Source organism: Lagopus leucura, unplaced genomic scaffold (assembly GCF_019238085.1).
Source record: "Lagopus leucura isolate 7727_CA_CO unplaced genomic scaffold, USGS_WTPT01 95-14_obj-0_obj, whole genome shotgun sequence".
Classification (NCBI taxonomy): Eukaryota; Metazoa; Chordata; class Aves; order Galliformes; family Phasianidae; genus Lagopus; species Lagopus leucura.
The window spans coordinates 1-15,182 of NW_024962782.1; the positions used below are offsets into that span (position 1 = coordinate 1).

At 62.5% G+C, this 15,182-nt stretch overlaps 3 protein-coding genes across 11 annotated transcripts; 1 reads left to right on the forward strand and 2 right to left on the reverse strand.

Annotated features, from left to right (window-relative positions):
• Positions 1-1,329: 1,329 nt before the first annotated feature.
• On the reverse strand, positions 1,330-2,955 carry EEF1AKMT4 (EEF1A lysine methyltransferase 4; the record flags this gene model as incomplete). Its single annotated transcript, XM_042890931.1, has 2 exons — positions 2,781-2,955; positions 1,330-1,613 (listed from the first exon to the last, which is right to left on the reverse strand). Coding segments are annotated over exons 1-2 (459 nt in total), but the record flags the coding sequence as incomplete, so codon positions are not given.
• Positions 2,956-3,120: 165 nt separating this feature from the next.
• ALG3 (ALG3 alpha-1,3- mannosyltransferase) lies at positions 3,121-5,530 on the forward strand. 4 transcript variants are annotated; one of them, XM_042890932.1, is made up of 9 exons: positions 3,121-3,261; positions 3,337-3,436; positions 3,514-3,661; positions 3,739-3,899; positions 3,977-4,155; positions 4,304-4,509; positions 4,649-4,725; positions 4,856-5,000; positions 5,091-5,530. In XM_042890932.1, exons 1-9 carry the CDS (start codon positions 3,135-3,137, stop codon positions 5,490-5,492), a joined length of 1,545 nt encoding a protein of 514 aa, XP_042746866.1. In that variant the 5' UTR covers positions 3,121-3,134; the 3' UTR covers positions 5,493-5,530. The 4 variants fall into 4 exon arrangements, with proteins under 4 accessions (XP_042746866.1, XP_042746867.1, XP_042746868.1 ...); XM_042890933.1 differs by having other exon boundaries at positions 3,977-4,097; positions 4,856-5,010; XM_042890934.1 differs by having other exon boundaries at positions 3,977-4,097; positions 5,091-5,360.
• Positions 5,531-5,725: 195 nt separating this feature from the next.
• Positions 5,726-15,182, reverse strand: VWA5B2 (von Willebrand factor A domain containing 5B2). Of its 6 annotated transcripts, none has more exons than XM_042890942.1 (22): positions 14,599-15,182; positions 12,917-13,078; positions 12,645-12,806; positions 12,161-12,392; positions 11,902-12,056; positions 11,539-11,670; positions 11,333-11,457; positions 11,028-11,204; positions 10,847-10,957; positions 10,535-10,740; positions 10,344-10,458; positions 10,091-10,276; positions 9,859-9,997; positions 9,497-9,780; positions 8,112-8,337; positions 7,689-8,030; positions 7,485-7,622; positions 7,329-7,409; positions 7,017-7,094; positions 6,870-6,939; positions 6,554-6,662; positions 5,726-6,352 (listed from the first exon to the last, which is right to left on the reverse strand). In XM_042890942.1, the coding sequence occupies exons 2-22, from the start codon at positions 13,053-13,055 to the stop codon at positions 5,753-5,755; spliced, it is 3,807 nt and encodes a 1,268-aa protein (XP_042746876.1). In that variant the 5' UTR covers positions 13,056-13,078; positions 14,599-15,182; the 3' UTR covers positions 5,726-5,752. The 6 variants fall into 6 exon arrangements, with proteins under 6 accessions (XP_042746876.1, XP_042746875.1, XP_042746874.1 ...); XM_042890941.1 differs by having other exon boundaries at positions 12,917-13,093; XM_042890940.1 differs by having other exon boundaries at positions 12,917-13,105.

The following is a 15,182-nucleotide window of genomic DNA, read 5'->3' on the forward strand; positions in this document are numbered from 1 at the left end:
TCCCCCCCGGCCCCCGCCCCCCCCCCCCCCCCCCCCCCAGGTGCAGTTGGAATGGGGAAGGACTCGGCCCTTTAATCACCATTTTCTCCTGGCTGGAGCTAAGCCCCCGCTAATAGGATGGAAAAGAACATCAATTCTCTTGCTTGGCTTTATACAATGTCAAAAGGCTCTCGCGGCCGGCTCCCGCGTGCTCTGCATGCCAAGGAGTGCCGGGGTGGCTGCGGCAATGGGATCCCGGCACAGCACCGGGGCTCCATCCCAAAAATCCCCATGACATTATTGGCCAAGGACCACCCCATACTGGGACAGGCCCCCCCCCAGTACTGGGCATAGGGACGGGAATGTCCCCAGGGGCGTCCCTAAGTCATCCCCCCCCCCCCGTCACCACACAGCGGTGATCCCGTTAGGGGGCTCCCTAAGAGGATTATGGGGCGGGGGCTGCTCAGCCCCCCCGGGACAGCGGTGGCATAATGGAGGTTTCCAGGTCAGAGGCATCAATGGGATCGGTAAGGGGGGTCCAATGCAGCAAAGGGGTGGGAAAAGCAGTGGGGTGCCCCACCAGGGAGAGGGCTGAGCCCTCTGTGAGGACAGCGGGGACCAAAGGATGGTGCTGTGCCCGGCGGTGCTGGGGGAGGGCAGGGATTGAATGCAGGATTAAAAATGGGAAAAAAAAAAAGAGAAAAAAAAGCCCTAAATCCTTACTGCTTGGCCCAGTGACAAGGACAGGCAGGGATGGGATGCCAGGGTTGGGCTCGTTGCTGGCAGCGTGCAGGGTGCCCCACTCAGCTGGGATGCTATGGGGCACGAGGGGATGGGGGGCAGCCCCAGCCACGGGGGGGCCGTGGTTCTGATGTCAGCCCCTGGGGAGGAGGGCTGGGGGCTGCCGGCACCCCACTGCCCCCCCTGTTGCATTCTGCTGCCAATTAATGGGGGCCCCGAGGCATCACCCGTCCCCGTAGCAACGCCACAGCCCTGTTGATGCTGACGGAGGTTTCCATGGCAACACTGAGGTGGGGACTGCAGGACAGGGACCCCGCTAAGGAGATCAAAGCTGAGCTGGCATGGGGGGGGGGGTTAACGGGCTGTCACTGATCCACTGCTGTCACCTTGCCTGAGGCTGGCAAGGCCACACTGCCCCCTGTGTACCCATAGCCGTGGGGATGGGGCTCAATATATGCGACGCTCCTGGGGAATTGGGCTACGAGAGTCTGCGGGAGGCACCAAAAGGGCTTGGGGCAGTATCTTCCCCTGCCCCTCCAGCCCCATCACTTATCGCTCAGGGACCTGGGGGAGGAAGGGTGAGGGGGCACCGCCCCATCCCTGCCATACCTCTGCCAGCACCCGGCGCATCGCAGCGGCACCGCGGGAGGACACATGCCAGGGGTCAGCCTCCTCCACCAACAGCACGTCCAGCGTGCCCTTCTCCAGCACCACGTCGAAGGAAGCGTCAGGGAAGGTCAGGGAGCGCATGTCCATGATGGCCCAGCGCAGCTGGGGGCAGTGGGCATAGCGGGAGCGCATGGCCTCCACACAGGCGGGTGAGAAGTCGATGCTGGTGACGTCACGGTATCCCAGCTCGTGCAGCTCATAGCTCAGGGCGCTGGTCCCACAGCCTGTGCAGGGATGGGGATGCTCAGTGGGGGGTTGGTCCCAATAGGACTACCAGGCAGGGCCCTGCCTTGCATCACCAGTTCCAATGGGACTCCAATAGGACAATCCCAAGACCCTGAGCTCCCAATTCCAACGGGAGCATAATAGGAATCCTAAATCCTTGTGCTCCCCAACCCATGCTCCCCAGGACCCAAGTGCTGTCCCAGGGATGCGTGGCTGGGGACTGACTCAGTGTGACCTCCAGGTGGAATCCCCCCTTGTGTCCCTCAGTCCAATAGGACTCCTAAGCAAGGTCCTGCCTTGTGCCCTGGAACCCTAGTGGCACCCCAGTGAGAACCCCAAGATGTCATATCCCATAATCCTGCCACCATGTCCCCCCAACCCTGTCCGCATCCTCTGTGACCTGAGCAGGGATGTCCTGGGGATGCTCAGCTGGGGGATGTCCCCAGTGACACCCAAAACACTGCATGCCACCCGATCTTGCCCGTATCCCCCAACCCTGCCAATGCACCCCAGGAGCCAAATGCTGTCTCAGGAACATTCAGCTGGGGATAATCTCAATGGGACCCCTAAGTGGGGCCCAGCCTTGTACCCCTTGGGACCCCAACGGAACCCCTGTGCCCTTCAACCCTGCCCACATCCCCAGGGACCCCAGTAGAAATGTCCTGGGGATACCCAGCCAGGGGCTGATCCTAATGAGACTACCAAGACCTTGTGCTCCCCACAGCAATGGGACCCCCAAGATCTTGTGCCCTCACCCCAATGAGACCCCAATAACCTCGCATCCCCCAACCCAGTCCGTGCCATCCATGAGCCGAGCAGTGTCCCGGGGGCGCTCATCCGGGGGGTGACTCCAACGGGACCCCCTAGCGGGCTCCCGCCGAATCTCCCCGGACCCCAGCGGATGGCAGCGCGGTGCCGAGCCGGGCACGGCGGGGCACAGCTCAGCCCCGGGGGTCGCTGTCCACAGCCGCTGAGCCGCTAAAGGGATCAGCGATGACACCGCCTGACGACACCTGCCCGGCTCAGCTCAGTCCGCTAAGCCGCGCGGCTCAGGTGGGATTAGTGCGCACTGACACAGCCCCGCCGCCCCCCCGCCCCGACCCGCACCACTACAACCGCACCCTCCGAGCCCCGGGGCCACCTCCCACCCTACACCGCGCTCGTACCGAGCACGAGGATGCGGTCTTCGGGACGCAGCTCGGGCTCCAGCAACGCGCGGAACCGCTCGAAGCCGCCCAACCACTCCTGGGGCTCAGCGCCCGCCCGGCGGTACCGCTCCTCCCAGAAGCGGCGCTGCGCGTAGCACCGATTGGCGGCGGCGGGCGGGGGGCGCCGCTCCATGGCGACGGCGGCGAAACACGTGCAGCTTCCGGCGTGCATATGCTAAGGGCTTCCGGCTGGGAGCGCCGCGCTGCCTACAGATTTCCGGTCTCGTCGTTAAGGACTTCCGATCCTGCCGCTTAGGGCTTCCGGCTGGAAACGCGTCCTCATCAGTAAAGAGTTCCGTCGGGGGAGGCGGCATGGCGGTGAGGTTGCGCCGGGTCTGTCGGGAGGTGCTGCTGGAGCCCCGCTACACGCCGCTGGTGGCCGCCTGCCTGTGCCTGGCGGAGGGCGGCGTCAACCTGTGGGTGATCCGCAGGGTGCCCTGTGAGTAGCGGGCGGTGCGGGGCGGCGTGAGGGGAGCCCCGAGCCGCCCTCCTCAGCCGCCCACCCGCCCCACAGACACCGAGATCGACTGGCAGGCGTACATGCAGGAGGTGGAGGGCTTCGCCAACGGCACCCGCGACTACACGCAACTGCGGGGCGACACCGGGCCGCTGGTGTGAGTATGGGGCCTGTGAGGTGGGCGGTGTGGGGCGGGATGGGGGGCAACGCGGCCCGCCCGGTGTGTGCCCGCAGTTACCCCGCCGGCTTTGTGTACCTCTTCCTGGGGCTGTACTACGCCACGGGCCGCGGGGCCGACATCCGCCTGGCGCAGCACATCTTCGCCGGGCTCTACCTGCTCAACCTGCTGCTCGTCTTCCGCATTTACTGCCGCACCGGCAAGGTAGGGGTACCACGCCGAGCGGCGCCATGTGCCGCCCCGTGTGTGCCAGGCCCCGCACTGAGCCTCTGTCCCGCCAGGTCCCCCCGTACGTCTTCTTCTTCATGTGCTGCGCCTCCTACCGCATCCACTCCATCTTCGTCTTGCGGCTCTTCAACGACCCTGTGGCCATGGCCATCCTCTTCCTCGCTATCAACTTCTTTCTGGAGGACCACTGGTCCTGGGGCTGCCTGCTGTTCAGGTGTGGGGCCGCCGGGGCTGGCCTCAGAGTGAGGCTCTCCCCGTGTAGGCCGTGCTGTAACCCCGCTTCCCACCTAGCCTGGCCGTGTCAGTGAAGATGAATATCCTCCTCTTCGCACCCGGGCTGCTCTTTCTCCTCCTACAGCGTTTTGGCCTCTTGGGCTGCATCCCCAAGCTCTGCATCTGTGCTGTGCTCCAGGTTGGTCCCTGCCACTCGCCATTGCCTGCTGTCACCAGAGCGTCTTGTAGACCCTTGGGTGGGTGTGCTGCAGCTCCAGCCCCTGTGTTGGCCCCATATAGCTAACAACAGACCCCCAGGGCTCCCAACTTTGGCTGTCCACAATATATGTCTCAGCATGCAGTGGGGGTGATGGAGCCCCCATTATTGGCTGCTGTATCTTGCAGGTGGCCCTAGGGCTGCCCTTCCTGCTGGAGAATCCCGTGGGGTACCTGACACGCTCCTTCGACCTGGGCCGTCAGTTCCAGTTCAAGTGGACAGTGAATTGGCGCTTCCTCCCAGAGGAGGTGTTCCAGCACCGGGCTTTCCATGCCGGGCTGCTCCTGGCCCACCTGGCTGGCTTGGTGCTCTTTGCACTGCACCGATGGCACAGGTGAGAACTGGGTGTCCCCGTGGGGACTGGTCCCCCATCAGCCATATTCTGTCAGCCCCCAGGGTTGTGGCTCATGGGGGGAAACTGGGATGGGAAAGGCTTGGAGAAGCTGAAACTGATGTTTGTGCTTTCCGAGCAGGTCCAAAGAAAGCATCCTATCTCTGCTGAAGGATCCAGCCGAGAGGAAGCACCCGTCCCCTCCCTTGAGCGTCAACAATATCCTTTGGCAGGGTGGGGGGCAAGGAGAATGGGAAGGGCAGGGCAAGCACTGGAAGGCTGCTCCTGGCGAGCCACAGCAGGGTTGCACTTCCAGTTTCTTGGGTTTGTTACCTCAATGCCTGCTCACAGATCATCTTCATTCTCTTCTCCTCCAACTTTCTGGGCATTTGCTGCAGCCGCTCCCTGCACTACCAGTTCTACGTCTGGTACTTCCACACACTGCCCTACCTGCTGTGGTGCACCCCGACCTCCAAGCTCACTCACATGCCCAAGTATGTGCTGGTAGGGCTCGGTGTTATGTGGCTGCTGAGGTTTTGAGGAGGCTGTTGTACCCCCCTACTAACTCCTGGCTCCCCCCACAGGGTGCTGCTGCTGGGCGTGATCGAGCTCTGCTGGAACACCTACCCCTCCACTGTCTGCAGCTCCCTCTCCCTGCACATCTGTCACGGACTTATCCTGCTCCAGCTGTGGTACGGCACAGCCCTGCCACCAGCCCTACAGCCCCCCCAGCCCAGCAAGAAGTCCGATCCCCTCTCCAGGAAGGCAAAGTGAGAGCGCTGGCTGGACAATGGGAAGGGACTCCAGGTCTGCTCCTCTGCTTGTTCTTCTGCCTGCCTTCCTTCCAGGTTGCTCCTGGCCACCTGAGGAAGGCCACGAGCCCTGGAACTACAAAGGGGGCAGTGTGGAAGCCCGTGCTGGGCAGGACTTCTCCAATAAAGGGGCTTTGGGGGCCCTTCCCTGGCTGCAATGTCCTTGTGCTGTGACAATGCCCAGAGTGCACTCCTTTTGGAGAGTGGTGCCTGAGGGCAGCATGTGGAACAAGGTTAAGTTAGAGCATCTGCAAAACTCTTTGATGCAAGGCTTGAGTGGCTTTGATGCCCCTCCTGCAGCCTGGCTGTTTCCTGACCTCCTGTCTGCTCCCTCCCCCTGGGGGGAAGGGTTGATGTTCTCCAGGTCTCTGGGCTGAATGGAAGCACACAGGCAGCACCGAGCCAGGCAGCTTTATTGATGGCCCCTGCGGCCATCACACGTTGTTGGGGTTGTAGCACAGCATGTTCAGTGTGATGTTCTCGTCCCAGTGCCGCAGCAGCAGGAACAAGTGCCGGGCCGCCCCTTTGAGGCAGCTCACATCCAGGCCCTCGGGCAGCTGCTGTGCCTGCAGCCACGCATCTGCCTTGGCTGCCACCAGCTCCCATTCATCGAAGAAGCTGGCACAGCGATGCTCCAGCCACGCCAGGGCCACGGCTGTGGCCCAGCTGGCACTCTCCAGGTCCTCCAGCCCCACGTCCTGCCAGCCCGCTTCTGATGGGGCGGCCGAATGGGGAGCGGTGTCAGACTCGGAGCCATGTCCGCTGTCTGCCTGCGCCCACACGGCTGCACTGGGCACCTCAGAGCAAGTGCTGTGGGACTGGGGTGAGCCAGGCTCCGGGGCTGCAATTTGCTCCTCGCCCTCGGTGCACAGCCCTGCCCCGGGGCTGCTCTTGGCCATGGGGGATGTGGGGCTGAGGCTGGCACGGTGGGAGGCATAGGGCGAGGCACGGCGCAGGCGGTCTAGGGGGATCTGCACCACTTCAGAAAAGGTCTCAGTGAGCTGGAACAGCCCCCGTGCTTGCTGTAACTGCACCTGCAAGGGGGTTAGGAGACTGAGCGGAGCGAGCAGGGACCCAGATTGTCTGCAGTTCCAATACTTGGCATTGCAGGAGGGGACCTGGGTTGCAGGGGCTGCCCAATGCTGTGGATGCAGCAGTGCTCCTCAGAGCCACTGGAAAAGCATCCTCTGCAGCTGCAGCTGGTGATACCAAGCACAGCCTGGAAGGGTCCTTACCAGAGGAAGGTAGTTGTGGCTGGCGGCCGTGCTGGAGCACTCGCTCTCAGGGCTGAGGCACTGTGGTCGCAGCATTAGGCTGGGCCCCCTGCGCCTGGTCAGGCTGAACCTGCAAACAGTGAATGAATAGGGCAAGGTGCCACCTGTCCCTTAGTAAGGGGTAGCAGGACCCCTGCACACTGCTGCAAAGATGGGGCTGGACCACTCACCCTCCCATCCCACCCACACCTGCAGCACTCAAGAGGTGACACTGCCTGACTCCTCCCATTGAGGTGCTTCATCCCCCCACCTCAGAACCCATGCAGCGCAGCCCCACCTGGAGCCAGCAATGCTCTCTGTGGATTTCCGAGAAGCCATGGAGGAGCCCGAGGGGCTGGTTGGAAGCCCTGCAATGGGAGAAGCAGGCAGTGCAAAGAGGCCACAGTGCACAGGGATGGGTTCATCCCCAGGGCCGTGTCCGTACCGTGAGAGCCGTTCTGCTTTTCCCAGCCAGAGGTGGCAGAGGAGGCACTAACCGGAGACCCAGGGACCTCATCCCTCTCTGCAAAACAGCAAAGCACTGAGGTCACTGAGGCCCGGCGACCTGCACAGCCCAGTCCTCGTGACACATTGCTGCTGACCCTGTGCCCAACGTGGAGCAGAGATCAATTCCTCCTGCAGCCTCATTACCACCAACTTGGGCTGGGCACCTGCAGTTCGGGGGACACCCTGCTATGCTCAGGGTCATCAAGGTCCCTGAGGGCTTGGGGTGGGATGTCAGGGTTTGGGTCCATACCTGCACCAATGAGAGCCTCCCGCTCCTCCATATCCCGTTGCCGGCGATGCCGGCTCCCCGCCATGCCTGTGCTGCGTGTGGCTGCAAGGCACCAATGGCAGCTTGGCATATGCCATGCTCAATTTCCCATCCCCACCCCGTCCCCCCCAGCCCTACCTGTGCTCCACACCTGCGGGGCTGCGGGCAGCACCACCCGTGTGGCCCCATCCACAGGCACCATGCACGTGTAGAGGGAAGGCACGTTGCAGGCTTTGCTGGTTTGCATGGCTTTCAGGCGGAAGCGGCGGGCGAAACCTGCACAGAGCAAGGTGTCAGCAAGCGGTGATGGTGATGGTGACCAGGACAGGGACCAGCACTCACCCTGCTCCAGCTCAGCTTCACGCTGTGCCGCCTTTTCGCTGTCCTGGATGACGGACCGTGCTGCCAAGCCATGCAATGGTTTCTCCCCTGCTGTGGCCACCCGCTGCAGGGGCTCCTCACTGCCCACCCCATCTCGTGGCTGCAGCAGGGCCTCCAGTGAGGCCGTCACCTCCCAGGACACAGGCTGGCCTGCGTGCAGTCCGTGGATCACTACGTGGCAGCGTAGGGGCAGGCAGGGATCACCCTGACCGGGCTCTTTGGCCTCGGGCACCACTGCACTGAAGAGGTAAGAGGGCTCCACCAGCATGTCCCAGTCCAGGTGGGTCGGTGACAGGAGGTTATCTGCGTGGCCCAGGACGCAGGGTCAGTGCAGTGACTCCATGTGACACTGGGATGACCATTATTCCCAGGGCCAGCACTCACTTGACTCCCCAGTGCTGCGCTGCAGCCGCGGTGTCCTGGGGCCCAGCTGGTCCAGCTGCCCCTCCACAGACTGGTTCCTCTTCTGGGACACCTTCTCCAGGGCACGGCAGAGCCGGCGTGCATCCAGCTCCCCGTGCGGTGAGGAGAAGCTGCGGCCGGCCAGGGCAGCTCGTGCCAGCGCCTTCTGCTGCCGTGCCAGCTCCTCGCTGCTCAGTGACACCGGCACCTGCGGGGAGCTCACGGCGAGCCGGGGCTCAGCGGCACAGAGTGCAGGTCCAGCTCTGCCAACACTCAACCCCCGCAGCCATATCTGGCACCCTGCCCTGCTGCAGTGTGAGCTGGCACCCAAAATTCATCACCTCCCTCACAGCGGGCTGTGCTCATGCAGTGCTCAGTGCACATGGGAAGGAATGACAGCACCGAGACGTGAGTTTGCAAACATCTGTCTAGGGCTGACGTGAAGACAGGAGGGATGCCCCATCCTTGGAGACACCCAAGGTCAGGCTGGATGGGGCTCTGAGCGCCTGATGGAGCTGTGGGTGTCCCTGTTCAGTGCAGGGACCAGATGGTCTTTAAGGGGCCCTTCCAACTCAAACGGTTCAACGATTCTATGTGTTTTTGGTGATGTTTGCATTTGTGGGGGCTGAGCTCAGCTGCTCCAGACAGGTGGGTGCTGAAAACCCCACACTGGGACACAGCTGCAGCACCCACAGTTAGCAGCAGGAGCACAGGGATGGTTTACACTGGGGAAATCACTTACGCTTGACATTTCAGCTGCAAAGGCCACCAGCTGTGTGTGCTATTGTGCAGCGGGTTACCTAACGCGTCGGGAGGGTGCAACAGGCAGTGCTGGGCTGGGTGACAGCTGGCCTCACCTGGCCTCAGGGACGCGGCACTGTGCTTAGCAGGGAGCAGCCTCCCCTGGCACAGCGACCAGGCTGGATCCAAACCCAGACACAAAGCAGCAGGGACAAATCCATCGCTAACAGAGCATTCTGCGGCTTTGGCAGAGGGCTGTGACAGCCGGGCAGGAGCCAGACCACCCCCTCCCTGCCTTGGCAGGTTCACTGCCTGACGGCCACATGGTTTCCACTTCATTTCTGCAGCATCAGTGAGGACGTGAGCTGGCTGAGGCTTTCCTTAGCCACACTGTTGCCTACTGGCCTAGGGGTGCTGGCACCTGGGGGGGACTGGCTCTTTAGTCCCCAGCTCTCTAGTTCCAGCAAGACAAACCCATCTGAGGAGCTTGCTGGCAATACCCAGAGCTGACCCTGGCTAAATGCAGGCCATGGCCCTCCAGCTTCCAACCTAACATCCCCATATCCAGGCTCAGTGGTGTGACAAGGCCCCAGACAGGTAGAGAGAAGCCCTGGTGCGTTCTTTACCTTGATGGCAGCAGGAGCCGAGGGCAGCGGGGCAGATTTGGTGGAGGACTCACAGAGGGACAGGCTCTTCTGGCCTTGCTGGGAGGTAGTGTCGGGGGCTGCAGAGCCGCTGTCAGGGGCCACATCACGGGAACCAGTGGACTCACTGCTGGTGGAGCTGCGGGACAGCAGTCCCTGGCTGCGCTCCGTGCTGACCGAGCAGTGCGTCAGGACGTACTGCTCCTGGATGTAGGAGGGCTGGTAAATACGCTTCCAGATGTCTCCCCCTGAAGTGAGGTCAGCACCTGCAGGGCGAGCACACAGCTGTCAGCTTACAGCCCCTGTGCCACCTCTCAGCTCCTCTCCATGCCCATTCTACTCACTGCGCTCCGACTCCTCTGTGCCAATGGCTGAGATCTCCACGGAGGTCTCTCTGGAGCTTCGGGACAGCCGTGTGCCCCCTGGGGTGGGCACCTCCTCCTGCAATGGGACAGCTGAGCCCCGGCGAGCCGCATCCCGGCCCTGCAGAGAGAGTGTCAGCCCCTGTGGCAGCACTGGAGGGGGCCACAAAGGTGGTCATGAGGATCCACAATGGCAGTATTCCCCCAGCCTCACCGCAGGGCGCTGGTCCCGGAACCGGGCGATGCTGTACAGGGTGCAGTAGCTGATGAGCCGGTCCCCGGGGTAGAGCGCTGCGATCTCAGTGGGGGAGAGCAGAGCCTCAGTGCTGTCGGGCACGTACCAGTCGATGGTGATGTCGCTGACGGCCGGCTCCATCGCCTTCTTCAGGGCCTTGATGAGCTGGGGCAGGGACACAAGCTGGTGTCCAGCCCCACCTTAACCTACGTGCCCTCCACCCCACCGTTACCTTAGGCTGCAGCCTCTCAGCCAGGTCCAGGAACTCAGCGCGGCCACGGCTCAGCTTGGCTATGGCTGTCAGCAGCCGCCGGCATGCCCGCGGGCCCATCCCAAAGCTAAAGCACCTGCAGGAGGGACCCGTGCACTAAAACACCTCTGATTTCAGGGACAAGCTTCTGGATTCCATGCCTGACGTCGTACCTGACGGTGCTAGCCTGCCTGCGCACCAGCTGCAGGATGCGGCCCATGTCACCCACTGCCGCCGCCGCGGTGAACAGGAAGAGCTGCCGGGGGTACCCATGGTGCAGGGGCTGTGCCAGCGCCCAACTCAGCGCTGCCAGGAGGTCAGGGCTGCCCGCAGCCACCCGCAGCTCACCCAGGTAGCAGCAGGCCCGCTGCAGCGTCTCCTGCCCGCCAGGACAGCCGGCTCGTGGGGACGGCACCGGGCAGCCATCCACAGCAGGAGCGGGTGGGGAGGATGGAAGGGGACAGGGGGTCCCCCACAGCACTCACATTGCTGCAGAGGCGGCTGGAGGAGAAGAGAGGCTGCAGGTCTGTGCCGAAGGTTGCTATGTTGAGCAGAGTTCCTGGGGGGAGGCTCTTCAGGGCCACCAGCAGCGCTTCCTAGGGATGGGGACAGCCATCAGGACTCCCAGCTCGGTGCGGGGTCCCTGTGCTCACCGCCCTGCCTCACCTTGACCCTGTCAACATCAGGGCCGCTCACGGCTCCACTGCGATCTATGAGGAAGAGGACCTCACGGGTGACACTCTGCAGGGCCCCTGGGGCGGCCTCCACCTCCGGGCAGAAGTTGAGCATCAGCACAGGGTTGTGGAAGATGTCCTTGTGGAAACGCTTCTGCACAAAAGCCACCTGCAAGGGGTGGGGGGCTTCCTCGCATCCCTCAGCCTCACAATGCAACCCACGCCAGGGCCTTCCTCACCACCACCACCACCATCACCACCCTTTTCTTCCTCCCAGTCACAGCCATGCCCGCTCACCTGTCTCTCCCCACTGCCGTCCCTCCTGGCTATCCGCACGTAATCCCGGCGGCTCCGGATGTGTGCCTCATACTCGGGGTACGTCATGGCGCCTTCCTCCATCACCAGGTGGGGCTGGTGGGGCTCTGCAAGTGTTCACATTTGCCCCACGCTTTGGGGGCAAGCCCACCCACCACCCCTGGACCTGCCGCACCCGCAGCCCTTACCACAGGGGTAGAGGATGATCTCCACGTTCCTGTCATAGTGGTGATGCTCGGCCAGGGTGACGCAGGTGGTGGTGGCAGAGCTGGCCCAGGGGTCGGCATCGGCACGCAGTGCGTGGGTTGGGCTCTCCAGGCCTGGAGGGGGCACAGACCCACTTGGACCTGGTCCCGAGGAAGCCACCAGCCAGCGCTGATGGGATTCGTGCTGATGGCAGCCAGCAGCACCCTGGCTGCCTGACGTGCCCCTGCAGCCTCCATCCATCACACCCCCTCTGAGGATGCAGGCTGCTGACTCAGAGCCCAGCAGTGCTGCTCAAACAGTGGTAATGCCACATGCAGAGCAATTCTAGAAGCCCCCAGCCCTACCTGCCAGCAGGCACGGGCCCTTCACCAGCAGCTCAAAAGCAAACTCGTAAGGAAAGGGGTTGTAGGGCTGTCCCCTGAAGACATCTGTGCTCTCCACAGGTGCTGCGGGTGCAGGCTGGCTCCTTGCCCCAGGTCCCCCAAAACAGCTGGTGGGGCTGCAAGGGGAATGGGGTGAGGGCAGCTCTCACACCTCCCCTGCAAACCCAGCATCTCTCCCCAACCCCAGGACGGCAGAGACTCAGAAAGCCGTGAAAATCACCATAGGGCCAACCTGTCGTCACACAAGCTTCCCGGCTCGCTCTCACGCTCGGGGGCGGTGGCGACACGTGGCACAAGGACGGGGGGCAGGACGAGGCGCAGGGCCCCCCCCGGCAGCGTGGGCAGTTCCTGCACTGTGTTTAGGGTCACGGCCAGGCTCTCCGCTGGCCCCACTAAGCCTGTGATGATGACGAAGGTGGAACGCTCGGTGTCCTCATCCAGGACGAGGTGACCTGGGTGAGGGGAGGGACCACACGTGGGCATCGGTAATTGAACTAATTACTCACCAAGGGGACAACAGAGGGGAGCACAAAGGGATGGAAAAGCTGGACAGATAGGAAGAGGATGGGGCTGAAATGGCAGAAAGTTGGGGAGTCATTAGGGAAAGCAGAAATAAGGAAGAGGAGCATCCCTCCAGCTCTCCCAGAGCAGCAAAGGGATTTGGTCAGCCCCTCGTGCCACTGTGCTTTGCCCCATGCACTCACCGCTGGCACAGCGGCGCGGCCGCCCTGGGCTGCTGCCGCACTGCAGGCAGCAATCCTGCGCCCGGTGCCGGCTCTGCACCTGGAAGGTGACCCGCCGGCTGCCCACCACTGCCTCAAAGCCAGCCACCAGCTCTGACTCCTCCAGCGGGTAAATGAAGACACCTGCAGGTGGGAGAGAGTCCAGAGGCAGAGTCCAGAATGGCAATGGGGCTGGAACGGGATACCCCAGCATGGTGTCTATACGGTCCCTGCACCCCAGTAACCGTCCTTACCTTCCACGGGCTCTTCACGTGGGTTGGTGTACAGGAGCTGGGCAGTGATGCTCAGCACGTACCCATTCGCGCATGCCTTCACCCTGGAGCTCTTCAGGGGCAGAGCCTCCCAGGAGGAGAGCACGTACAGACCTGGCATGGTCCCTTGGTCCCTCAGCACGGCTGCAGGATGAGACTCTGGGAGGGGGTCTGTAGAGAAGGGGCTCACGCACATCAACAAAGGGACACACACAGACCTGAACCCAAATCTCTGCTCTGGAGCCAAACCTCAGCCCTGTGGAGCCATGAGAGCCCACACGGCCAGAAGCAGACGGCCACACATCCCTGTCTCCTGGCCACACAAAGCAGCTCGGCAGCCCCAGGGCCTCTGCAGCCCATCGCCTGTGCTGGCGGGGAGAGGAGCATCTGCCACTCCTATCTCCATCCACCCACAGAGGTTACCAGGGTAATTTGCTTGGGGGAAAAAAAAAAAAGATGCACAAGAAGCCCACGGCGTAACTAGGGCACAACAGAGTGCGGTGTTTGCTGGGGGTTTAATAATTAACAACAAGGTCAGTGCTGCACTGATGGGAGGCAAAGAGGGGAGGGGGAAGCAGAGGGATGCACGCATGTGGCTACCCCTAACCCTATAACTGACCCTAACCCTATCCTAACCCTAAGACTAATCCTAACTCTAACCTTAAGCCTGGCCACATCCTAAAGCTAAACTTAACCCTAACCCCAACACAAATCCTTACCGTAACCCTACCCCTAACAGTAACCCCATTCTAACCCCAACATGGGAAGAGGGGAGCACCCATTCTGGGTCAGCAGTGGGAGCAGCACTCAGACAGGGACAGCCCCAGCCCCATTGCCTGGAGCCATCAGGGATGGGCTCACCCCGAAGCTCTCCCATCAGTTCCCAAGGAGCCTGGCTGAGTGCTCAGCAACGTGCCCGCTATTTGCCTTGCCACGCAGCCTTGTTTACCGGGGCTGCCAGCAGAAGCTGTTCCAGCTGCTTTTTATCACTTCTCTTTGCATTTACACTCGCAGGGTAAACAGGGCCCATCTGGCCCCGTGTGCTGCTCTAAGCCCCGAGGTGATGAATAAAAGCAGAGCTGCTCCTCACCCTGACCTCAGCCTCTAGAACAGCAAATGGTGCCCAGTGCAGAATCACCACCAGGACCCCTCCCCACCTCCAGCACTTTGCAGCCCCCTCCTCGCTCTCCCTGCTATGAGCAGCTGTAAAGTTGTCAGAACTGCACCTGGAAGAGCTCAGTCTGGGCAGGGGAAATGGCAGCCCCACAGAGATGGTGCCCCATCACAGCCCCAAACCGAGCACACTGCAGCTGGCTCAGCTCAGAGCTCCCTCCAGCTCTGCCTCACACTCCCTCCCACTAAACCCCTAGAAAACTACAGCCCCATGCCAGGGAACTTCCCCTCAGTGCAACCCCAAAAATAAAAGCATCCCAACCCCATGGATCTCTCTCAGCATGGGAACAATCCTAGCAAGCAGCTCTGACAAAGGGTCCCACCGGTGGCCAGCGGTCATTTTTGGCACAGCCCAAGGACTGATGCCCTGGGGCAGTTACCAGCAGTGCAGGTCCCGCTGGGGCGGTGATCTCAGCACTTGCACTGCTCACCACCTCACTTCACGATCACACAAACCTTGGGTACCGCAACCCAACCCCCCCGGGCCTTACCTGGAGGACGATGACACAGGGATTGGGGGCTCAGCACCGACAAGAGCCGCACCAAGCTTCTGACCGGAGCGATTCCCTCTGCTCTGGTCGGGGTCTGCGCTCACGGATGCCACCGCCCCTCCCGTTGCAGGCTGCCGCTCTGGCACCGGCTCTTCACCGCCGCTCCATCCCTGTGCCAGCGGCACAAGCTTCAAGCCCTGCCTCGTTAAAGGGACACGGCCCCTGCTACGGCAGCCCCAGGGTGGAGGTCAGGCTGCGGTGACGCCGAGCATCCGCCCCAAACCCACCCTCCGTGGGACCCACTGCAGCCCGGCGTACGGGGAAAGCCCTGAAGAAGGGCAGGAGAAAGCAAGGGGGTTGGGGGGAGCTGAGCCTTCGGGCGAAGCGCGTGGCCGCGGAGGGGGCAGGAGGGCAGGGAACGGCGGCACAGCTGGAACGGCTCCGCTGGGAGGGAGATCCCGGAGAACCCGGCCCGGGAATCCCTCAGCCTGAGCACGGCCGGGCAAAAGCCCAGCAGATGCAGGGCTAATCTAGGCAGCTCCCTCCCCGCGCTATAGATAGGGCCGCGCTGCCGCTGCACTTTT